This window comes from Danio rerio, chromosome 5 (genome assembly GCF_052040795.2).
Source record: "Danio rerio strain M-AB ecotype USA chromosome 5, GRCz13ab, whole genome shotgun sequence".
In the NCBI taxonomy this organism is placed as follows: Eukaryota; Metazoa; Chordata; class Actinopteri; order Cypriniformes; family Danionidae; genus Danio; species Danio rerio.
The window spans coordinates 68,459,900-68,471,938 of NC_141025.1; the positions used below are offsets into that span (position 1 = coordinate 68,459,900).

A 12,039-nucleotide genomic window follows, 5' to 3' on the forward strand; every position below is an offset into this window, starting at 1 on the left:
CCAGCTAACCGCTTACCTCTGGCTTTCCCGGCGTTAGCAATTTGTCTAGTTGGCTTGCCATGTACGTGGGTGAACTTGAGAAGCAGAGAGGAGCTGACCCCAATGACAGGGTTCGAATCCGGTGAAGAACGGTTCCAGAAAGTGGGTAAGATAGAAACAGAAGCAAAAAAATTAAAAAACAGGGTGAGAAAAATCAGGCGAGGGCTTTTTTTTTTTTTTTTTTTTTTGCTTTTTCTGGTTGGGTTTAGGGAAGTTGGTGGCCGGGTCAATCTGTGCTTTTGAAAACATTATTGGTTGGGTTTGGGGAAGTGGGTGGGCGGGTCAAACTGTGCTTTTGAAAACACTGTTGGTTGGGTAGGGGTTAAAGGAAGGAGGAGGGTGGGTCAGTCAGTCAGTCAGTTAGTCAACAGCGGCCTCTGGTGGATTGATGTGAGAACAGCTGGCACGAATGGCACTCGTAAGAGAAATTTTATATCTGAAAAAGCGTACATGGCAGCCTCTGGCATATTCACGAAAACAAAAACAGCTACTGGAACGTATTTGGTGCTCTCCAGAAATGTATATTGTATAAATGTATATCTCCTAATGAGTACTGTAAACTTAATCTATTTGAGTAAATGAAGCAATTTGAGCACAGTGAAACCCAATAAATGAAGAGAACTCAAACCAACTAATCCAACTTAAAAAACTAATCTATATGAGTACTGTGAACTTACTCCATTTAAGTTGAAGTAATGAGGTATTTAATTAACTACCTAAGAGTTGAAAACTCTTTTCAAATGAGTAGAATTAACTTTCATTAAATTTTGAGTTAAGTTGACTGTTGGGTTTTAAAGTGTAGCGGTACGTTTTCAGAAAGAACCTGGGTTGCATATATCAGTAGAAACGGTTGTTCATGAACTTCCTTTTGTTGAACACAAACTAAACATGTTAAACTACCTGCCCGTAGAAACTTTAAGATTTTGCTATATTGACAACACTAATAAAAAGGAACAGGTTTTTGTTTTGTGTTGTTTTTTATACCATTTTTTTCTTTTCTTTTTTTCAAAGTAATACGATTTCATGCCAAGCATCTCTGGAAAGAACCTGAAGCTCTCTCCGCTGCTTCTCTCAGTGGGAATAACCTTGATTTTATTACCACAGAAGCACTTCTGTCTGTTGTTTACTGCAGATAACAAACCCCTTTTTTTCCAAATCATGTTCCAAAGTTGTATTGCTCAGGCAGCCAAAACGAAAGCCATTATTTGGCCTGCAAAACTAGATCCAGACTTTGTGTGAAACATGTTTCCATAATCAAAAACATTCCCCTCAAGGGTGCATGGTATCATTCATTAAAACGTCCTGCGATATTAATGAGCCTCGAGATCTACACAACCCATTGCTACCTTAGCAGATCTTTCAAAGATTAAGCAGTCAAGCAGAGGAGATGATGGTTGTCAGGAGCTTTTCAATAAGATCAATGTTTGCCTCAAAGACTCTCTGGCAGCAGGCTTTCGTATTGATATTTACTCTGTGTATTTTGTAGTTAATTCATAACCTCAAGTTCTCTGCGAGATCCCATGGCTGTTTAAATCGCTCAAAAAAACATCAATAATACATCGGGCTGAATCTTTTGAGAGCTGATTATTGCAGAAAAGCTAAATGTTATGTAAAAATACAGCATCCATTATTATTATTGGCACCAACACAACCGCTCCGTTTATTTAAGCACGACTGCATGTCTAATATTTCTGCCTCTTCCACTTTTTATGGCATGTCCTCATAAAGTGCTTGTGTCTGTACTAAAATGAATGTTAATAGAAAGCTAAGAGCTCCAGGAAAGTGCTCTGCTGTCAGGGCACGCCGTCACCTCCAGTCTCTCTAATTAGCTTATTTGGCCGGATCTGAAACTTGATGTCTTTTTCAGAAAAAAAAAGCAAAGGGTTTGACTTGAATTGGATATGTAAAGCCTGTTGAATCTATCGGGCTGACATGGTGCTTCGTGTTGTTGACTGGATGTCTGAAAGTGGTTGTTTTTCATAAGTCACACGCGTTTTTTTTCTTCTTCTTTCCCCGTCTCTCAGGGACTCAAACCAATGGATCACAATGGGCTGTCAGATCCCTATGTTAAGCTGCACCTGCTGCCTGGAGCCAGTAAGGTATGTGCTTTTCAGCCCGTCGAGATGCATTGTTTTATACAATAATAGAAGGAGGCTTTAGTTATATAGAAATATGTGGTTGTCAACCAAGTGACCTGATTAAAATTCCATGGGGGCCACGGTATGAATTTAAATTATTCAGATTTACGTAGTGTTCTTAATCAAATTTTTATTAATATTAAAGTTGATAAAATATAAATGATTTTACTTAACTTGAACAAAGCATGTCCTGGAAGAAATGCATAAATCATTAAGGGAACAGAAGATTTGATTCCTCAAAACTATTTTTTATATTAGGAAGGCGATTTGTTTTGGGTTTTTTGACGATATTTTTTTTAAATGAAGGAAGTTTTAATCAATACTTAAATAACCATGTGTGTGTGTCCACAAATGTCCCCACAAGTATAGCCATGCCAGTAAAGTTTGATCTTGTGGAGACATTTTGTTTGGTTTCCATGTGGAAAATGGCTCATAAGTCACACAGAATGAAGTGAATCTTGAAAATGTAAAAATGCAGATTGTTTCCTGTCGGTGTTGGGTTTAAGGGCAAGTCCCCGTTATGATAACTGTCTGTTATCTGCATCTGTTTCAGATGCAGTGTGGCCGTTATTAGGGATGTATAGATTGATGGATGGATGGATGGATGGATGGATGAATGGATGGATGGATGGATGGATGGATGGATGGATGGATGGATGGATGGATGGATGGATGGATGGATGGATGGATGGATGGATGAATGGATGGATGGATGGCCATTATTAGGGACAGACAGACAGACAGACAGACAGATAGACAGATAGACAGATAGATAGACAGATAGATAGATAGATAGATAGATAGATAGATAGATAGATAGATAGATAGATAGATAGATAGATAGATAGATAGATAGATAGATAGATAGATAGATAGATAGATAGATGGATGGATGGATGGATGGATGGATGGATGGATGGATGGATGGATAGCTATTATTAGGGATAGATAGATAGATAGATAGATAGATAGATAGATAGATAGATAGATAGATAGATAGATAGATAGATAGATAGATAGATAGATAGATAGATAGATAGATAGATAGATAGATAGATAGATAGATAGATAGATAGATCGACGGACGGACAGAAAGACGGACGGACGGACGGACATTATTAGGGAGGGATGGATGGCCATTGTTAGGGATAGATAGATAGATAGATAGATAGATAGATAGATAGATAGATAGATAGATAGATAGATAGATAGATAGATAGATAGATAGATAGATAGATAGATAGATAGATAGATAGATAGATAGATAGATAGATAGATAGATAGATAGATAGATAGCTATTATTAGGGATAGATAGATAGATAGATAGATAGATAGATAGATAGATAGATAGATAGATAGATAGATAGATAGATAGATAGATAGATAGATAGATAGATAGATAGATAGATAGATAGATAGATAGATAGATAGATAGATGATAGATAGATAGACGGACGGACAGAAGGACGGACGGACATTATTAGGGATGGATGGATGGCCATTATTAGGGATAGATAGATGGATGGATGGACGGACGGACGGATAAATGGTCATTATTAGAGATGGATGGATGGATGGAATCAAAGATCTAGAATACCTTCGTCAAACTCACTTACTTTCTTGCCAGTTTTTCCTTGTCACTGAGAAATGATCATTATGCATCTCATTATAATAAATCTGTTTCACAGGTACCTTCTTTGCTCATCTTGCCAACAATCCACTTATCTGCAGCCAATATAGGACACCTCTAAGTCACCCTTTCTCTGTAGATCGTATGTCCTACAGCAGAGCTGAACTCTTCTTCTCAGGATTAGAGAGTAATTGAATGGGATAGAATGTCAGAGTTACCCCCATCAGGATTAGGAAACACGGGAGGTCATGGGGCAATGAGGGGGGGTTGCTTGGTGATTTCTGAAAATCTAATTAATTTTTATTAAACTAAAAGACTTACCATATGTTATCCATAACCTACAGAATCTAAAAGTAGTTCATAGTTTAAAAACAACATGTAAATAAAAAGCCATCAGCCTTTCAGTTATTTTTTTCCCCATTGGATTGCGACCCTTTGGGTCATTATATTAAAGACACAGCAATAGCATCAAATGCAGCAGATTAAACTTTTTTAATTAAAAAAATTATTTTGGGGGTTGTGGGCTAAAAAGTTTGGGAACCCCTGCTTTTTTTTTTTTTTATGTTTTAGTAATCGACAAAATTCGTAACCACGCCCTTTTACTGTTAGTTTGCTGAGAGCAAATGATGTGTAAAATGAAAAACCCCTCCCCTTACTCAATATTCAGTTTCAGTTGGAAGTACATCAACATGGTGAAAGAAGTCTCAGCAACTTCCAGTTCATGTGAACAGTTTGCAATCATAATCTTAAATATGGCTTGCCATTTTGGAGCCCCCTTACCACCGTTGGTGCATGTCTAAATACCCAGCTTAAACCCCTGATTTGCTTGACATGGTGAAATGGAAGGCCTGGTATATTCTTAGCTTGTGCTAAGAATAAAGATTAAAGAGTGCCAGTGAACACAACAAGTAATCTACAAGCATATCTATCATCTCTTCCAGGCCAACAAGCTCCGCACCAAGACCCTACGCAACACTCTTAACCCTGTCTGGAGTGAAACCTTGACGTATTATGGAATAACAGATGAGGATATGGTTCGCAAAACTCTCAGGTAACCAATTACAATCTGTCAATTGGATATTGTGAAGTAGGGCCTCAATTTTTGCTCAATTTAATTGACAAAAGAACGGGACCTTTTGTTGATATAGTTAAGCAACAGTTGTTTACCCAATAACGTGCATTTGATACATAATGAGTAGAGGTGTAATGGTATAATCTGTACCTAAAGTCAATATCAATTCTTCATTATATCCTTATATTTGATGTTTTAATTTGTTTATTCAATGCTGTTTCAGTTGATGTATGAGTAAAACTTCATTAGATATTATATAAAAAACACTACCATGCGATAAAGGTTTTGGGGCACTTCACCAGCTGGCCTTGATTACACTCGACCCCCTACACCTCGCTTCAATCCTGGACGAGCCCCCAAGTGTAATCTGCCAGTCGCCACCCAACCCATTCAGAGCTGGGATCCAACCGGCAATTCTTTGCATGGGATTCGGGCACAGGTCTGTCGCTAGAGCACCTTTAGAGGTCAGAAGAGTGAGGTTTACCTTAACAGCACTTCACTAGCTGGCATCCATTACAAATGTTAAATAAGTTAATGATTGTTTATTCTGTATTTTCATTTTGTGCAGTAGCTAGAGTGATGCAGTTTCATTATTGTAAATTAAATTAATGTTCTGATCTCAAACCCTCAATGGTCAGCAAGAACATTTTGAAAATGAAACTGACACTTGATGTACAAAATGTTGGAGACCTATGGTATTTCACCAACAAGCTGGAGTTAAAAAGTTTTTTCTAATTAGATTTAGCCTTTTTTAATTTGGTCATATACTTATAACTTACCTAGTTAGCCTAATTTACCTAGTAAAGCCTTTAAATTACCTTTAAGCTAAATACTAGTTGTAATAAACTTCACGGCCCTTTGGCCGCCGGGAAGAAGGAGGCGGAGAACCGACGGAGCTGTAAAATATTTATTAATAACAGTGACGGCAGCTCCTCACGGAGACTGCCGTCTAAACCAAAACAAACGGACGGCAGCTCCTCACGGAGACTGCCGTCAAACTGAAAGCAAACGTAAAAAATGTCCGGGCCCGGACCTCTCTCGGCTTCCTCTGCCATCGTTCCTCCTTTTATGGTCCAGAGCTCCTTCCGTAGGATCCGAGGTAGGTGCGCACCGCAGGTGTATCCACTTACGCGGTGGCCTCACCCCGTTCCCACGGCTCTCGGCCACGCCCCCTCGCCACACTAGTATTTTAAAAATATCTAATAAAATATTACATATTTCCATCATAGCAAAGATAAAATAAATAGAAAATAGTTATTAAAACTATTATGTTTAGAAATGTGATTTTAAAAAATCCTATTTTCGTTAAACAGAAATTTGTGAAAAAATATAGAGGAGGGCTAATAATTCTGACTTTAACTGTATATATATATACACACACACACACACATATATATATATATATATATATATATATATATATATATATATATATATATATATATATATATATATATATATATATATATATATATATTCCCAATACTGAACAATTTCTTCAAATCTGATAATAATTCTGACTTCTTTAACTGTATATGTATATATATATATATATATATATATATATATATATATATATATATATATATATATATATATTATATATATATATTTATATATACACATATATATATTTATATTTATATATATATATATATATATATATATATATATAAATATATATATATATATATATATATATATATATATATATATATATATATATATATATATATATATATATATATAAATATAAATATATATATATATATATATATATATATATATATATATATATATATATATTCCCAATACTGAACGATTTCTTCAAATCTGACCATACTTCTTATGGTCAGGTGTACCATTACACCTCCACTAATGAGCGGAAAAACAAAGTTTCCGTGGCATATAGGTGACATCGAAAGAAAAGGATAACAAGGATTTGGAGGAAGAAAAAAAAAAAGTGGCACACGAAGCAAAAGAACTTAATAAGTTTAATGAGGGCTTTTCAGAAATGTCAGTGGTGATTGAGCTGAGATCCCATTATAATAATAAAAAAGAGAGAATATAGATGTTTTTCTTAATTAAGTGTCCATGGTTACATGATTCCCATGATCCAATTGTAATTGGGCGGGTCGGGGCCCACATGTGGTGCAGGACTTGAGAACTAATTAAAAGCAGAACAACCATTTGCTTTCAAAGGCTTCAATGAATCTTGGAGCGCTGCCATACATTAGGCTCTTAGGGCATTTATCAAAATGAAAAGCGCAGGTAAAGGACTGCTGATGGAGGTATAAGAGTACTTCCCGCAGAACTGAAAGAGTCCATGTGGTTTTGTTGTTCATGAAATCTGTTTGTTCTTGTATTCGGGATTAATGCAAAATATTGAGTTTATTTTGTAAAGTCGTGTAAGATGGATGTTATTTGACCCTTTGAAGCAACCATGAGGATCTAATCACCACAGCTATCTGCATATGCCATTCCAGTTCCCTTAACATGTTCAACTTGCCAGCAGAAAGAGGATTAAAACATCCATTGGTAGTTTCAAAGGGTGAGATTTACTAACAACTTTTGCCAATGTAAATCCTTTTTTTGGCATTATAAACTTGAAAACTCAGGATTTACTGAAGACACGCAGTGAAACATTAATGCCAAAAAAAGTTGTGGAGAGATTTTTGCAGCTGTTCTTAACTCAGTTTACTTTGGTACTCAGTTTACTAATATTCACGCCCTTGCAGTATTTAAGCCCATCTGTCATTGCATTATTCTGTGTTGTTAGTAGATTACATGCACCTTTTTATCATAATTTTCATTATTGTTCAAATATTTCCCAAGTTCCCAAGATGTCAACATGAGGTTAGATTGACGTTGTACTGCAATGTTAGGGACATTTCATTTTGTTTGGAAATGAAAATCAGGTTGACGTGAGAACCCAATGTCAGGCCCACGTCAATGTCCAATCTAAAATCAACTAAATATGAACATCTAATGATGGTACAGCCAGACATTGTGTGGACGTTACAACTATGATGTCGATCAGATGTTGGATTATGGTTGCCATACCTGATAAATAAATGTTAGTATTACATGCTAGCCGGCAGCTAGCTCTCTGCAACTCTCACATGGTCGCGCATTGAAGCTAAGCAGGGCTTCGCTCGGTCAGTACCTGGATAGGAGACCACATGAGAAAGCTGGGTTGCTGCCGGAAGTGGTGTTAGTTAGGCCAGCAGGGGGCGCCCAACCTGCAGTCTGTGTGGGTCCTGATGCCCCAGTATAGTGACGGGGACTCTATACTCCTCAGTGAGCACCGTCTTTCGGATGAGACATGGCCTTCTAATCCTCCCCATATCATAATTGGCTTCATCACTCTGTCTCCTCTCCACCAATCAGCTGGTGTATGGTGTGCGGTCTGGTGCAAAATGGCTGCTGTCGTGTCATCCAGGTGGATGGTAGTCGTAAATGGAAGTCGTTACAAGGTTAATTACTGTAGGTTTACTTGACATAAACTAATAAAGCGCCCATAATTATGACTTTAAAACTTAAAATTATGACTTTTTTATTAAAGCCAAACTAAAAGAAATATGACTTTCTCCAGAAAAATGTGTGTGTGTGTGTGTGTGTGTGTGTGTGTGTGTGTGTGTGTGTGTGTGTGTGTGTGTGTGTGTGTGTGTGTGTGTGTGTGTCTGTATTAGTGGTTTAATGGTACAGAGGTCACAGTTCAGTACGTACCTCAGTTTTGGGGTCACTGTTCTATACGCGTACGCTACAGCAGGAATAAGGAAATCTCCAGTGCTTGTTTTTTCTGTTTATTTTGAAAAGACACAAGTGTTTTGTCAAAAACAGAGGACAGTGAACCAATCAGAAGAACTCTGAGACAGGTCTAGTCAAAGTGCCTTTGATGGCCCGTTTCTACTGAGTGGTGCAGTACGGTACAGGTCACCTTTATCTGGCTTGCATTTCCACTGCCAAAAGGGTACCAAAAGGGCGTGGTGTACAACAGAAAGTTTCAGTCGACGTCATTTTCACTCAAGGAATTGTCAAACTAAGGCTGTACAGGTCGTTCACACATCATATGAGAAACACTTCTCACAAAACAGATATATACACAAAAATACTTGAGTATAAATGTTCATTACTAACCTTCTATGAACAGGATTTAATTATAACTGCAGATCAATCATGTGCGAAAAAGCCTACTGTAACGTCTGCAATTATATAAAATAAATAAATAAATGCAACATATATGAACACATACAGACCCTTAAGGTCTCTGATATATTACCAATTACAAAAAAACTACACATAGCATACATTTAGTCCTTATTTGGGTGCACAAAACAAGCAACATGTAGCCCACAGTCAGTGCAAGCCTCTCATCTGTGTCTTTAATCTTCACCAGCATGTGTAACCTCTGTTAGAAAGTAATTCCTTCATTCCAAGTTCATAATAGTCCAAAAGGTGATGATAATAGTTAAACATGGCAGTTTGTTTATCTTTTAGGTTGCTGAAACAATCATTTGCTCCTTTGTTTTTTCCGGTTTCCCCTTTGTTTTTTCACTCGTCACTTCTGCGTTTGTATGATTCTGAAAGTATTGGATGTCAGAAGCACTTTAATAATCACGCGCACGTTATTATCATACACTCATGAAGTTCGTTGTTTCAAATATAGACGCGTGCCGAATGCACCCGAGAAAACGAAACCTCTCGCACTTAAGACAACCTTGTAAACAACTACGGGGCACAGATATTCTGCTCTTCTTCTTGGCTTTGTGGCTGTTCATCAAGACGACGACAAGGTTTGTTTGAGCTCGGGTTGACCATGGCTGGTTCGTTCATTTATTTTTTTTCTTTCCGGCTTAGTCACTTTATTAATCTGGGGTTTATTCCCACCACAGCGGAATAAACACCAATTTATCCAGCACATTTTTATGCAGCGGATGCCCTTCCAGCCTCAACTTATCTCTGGGAAACATCCACACACACTCATTCACACACACACACACACACACACACTCATACACTACGAACAATTTAGCTTGTACCGCATGTCTTTGGATTGTGGGAGAAACCGGAGCACCCAGAGGAAACCCACACGAATGCAGGGAGAACATGCAAACTCCACGCAGAAACGCCAACTGAGCCAGCCGAGGCTCAAACCAGCAACTCTGCGACCTTCTTGCTGTGAGGCGACAGCACTACCTACTGCGCCACTGCATCACCCCATGGCAGGTTATTATATGTATATAATGTAATATTCTTAGTATTATTACGGTGAAATGTCTCGGCTGTATATTTAAAAAAGGCTGCCTTGTTGCACGAGCGAGTGTCGCATCACTGTAATCCAATAGCGTTCAGCTGCACGTTTAGCTCCGCTTTTTGGTGCCCTTTTGTTGTGCAAGGTACCCTTTGCAAAGGTTTCCCAAAAAGTGGTTCGCTTTTAGGTACCTTTTAACAGTGGCAATGTTCATAAAAACGCACCGAATCGTACCATACCATACCACTCAGTGGTAATGGGCCATAAGAACAGTAATTTCACTCGCCAGCCATTTTTGAAACGTCTCTCGGGCAGTGCACTCGAGCATCTTTTTGAATGGGCAAACATCAAATACTTAAAAATTGCTTGCCATCTTACAATTGAAATTCATATCAGGAGTCACCAATAAAATTAAACAACTTTTCGGTTTCATTTCTAAACGTTTAAATCAAACTAAATCTGCAGAAACTCACATCTGGTCCTAGTCCTTCCTTCGGAAAATCCTCAGTCTATAGCAAGGTTATTATAGTTAACGAAAACTAACGAAAAAACGAAAACTAAAATTAAATAATTGTCGTTGACTGAAATTAAAATAAAAACGAGAGTTTTTTCAAAAACTACAACTAACTGAGACTGTGTTGTGTACATACAAAACTAACTGAAACTAACTAGAATTATAGCAAAAACCTTCTTCGTTTTCGTAATTGTCAATGCATTTAATAAATAATGTTACTGTAAGCATTTTAGAAGTAAATATAATCCGCGCTGCAGGTGTTTGTGTTTGACCCTTTCGCACCTCAGAGTCTCCTTCCGCCATTGGGCAGATCGAGACGGTTCTCCTCGAGTCATCTTCTCTGTTGCTCCCGCGACAAAAACAAGTGGACATGACAGAAGCACGGTGAAAGCATTAAATACAGAGGCTTAAAACTATTACTTTAACACATTTGTGCCCAATAATAGGTTTTATTTCTGTAGCGTGATCGCGAACAAATCTTTGTAACCGGATCTTCTAAGTGAACCGGTTGAACAAGTTCACCAATTCGAACTAAATCATTTGAAACGATTTGCGTCTCCAGTAAGCACTTATTCACCCACTTCTTACGTAATAACAAGCCTAATACCCCCTTCTGACTCTAAATAATGCAATATATACTCTCATGCAGTTATTAGAACAGTAACATTACACTGAGAGTCGGTGAACCGATAATACTGCGCATGCGTGATTCAGTGAACCAAACACAAACGGTACAGCCTGCTGTATGACTGATTAATTATTATTTATTTATTAATTATCATTATTCTTAATGTATAACTTCTACAAACTTATAATGCATATGATTTGGATAACACCTCTACAATCCAGTTCTAGGAATCTGAGTCCTCCATAATACACACACTTATTAATTATTCCTACTTGTCTTCCTCGTGATGGAGAGTATGTGCATTATGTGCCCATAATGCCCATTGGTTAATCCGGCCCTGCCCATCACTACGTCTAACCTCACAAGCAGCCTTGCACACACATTGTATTTAGGGCTGCTTTCTTGTGGGCTGTTGTATTTGAATTTGAGGATGGGTAGATGGTTGTGGTAGATGATAGTGTTCACGTGTCCTCTGAATACATGTTTCAAAAAATGTATGACTGCGTTTTTAATTATACAATTTCCTGTTGATTTTGAATCTTGTACCTAACAAATATTCTCATTTTGAAAAAAAAAAAACTGAAACTAGTACTGAAACTAATAAAAACTAAATTAAAACTAAGACATTTTAAAATATAGAAACTAATAAAAACTAGGAAATCTGCCTCTAAAACTAATAAAAACTAATTGAATTTGAAAACAAAAAGTCAAAACGAAATAGAAACTAAAACTAATGAAAAATCCAAAACTATCATAACCTTGG

The 12,039-nt window shown here is 37.3% G+C and overlaps 2 protein-coding genes across 12 annotated transcripts in view; one reads left to right on the top strand and one right to left on the bottom strand.

Annotated features, from left to right (window-relative positions):
* doc2b (double C2-like domains, beta) overlaps nt 1-12,039 on the top strand; it is a 408,709-nt gene that overhangs the window by 340,452 nt on the left and 56,218 nt on the right. For 9 of the 10 annotated variants that reach the window (XM_087254531.1, XM_087254537.1, XM_087254532.1 and 6 more), the window contains 2 exons: nt 2,064-2,138; nt 4,750-4,859. In XM_087254531.1, the coding sequence (XP_087110657.1) occupies nt 2,064-2,138; nt 4,750-4,859 (185 nt within the window). Of the gene's footprint in view, nt 1-2,063; nt 2,139-4,749; nt 5,719-6,065; nt 6,203-12,039 lie in introns of those variants that run through there. The other variant, XR_015492002.1, reaches the window with a different exon arrangement.
* si:ch211-209a2.2 overlaps nt 1-12,039 on the bottom strand; it is a 142,069-nt gene that overhangs the window by 50,671 nt on the left and 79,359 nt on the right. The gene's annotated exons all lie outside the window — the stretch shown is intronic.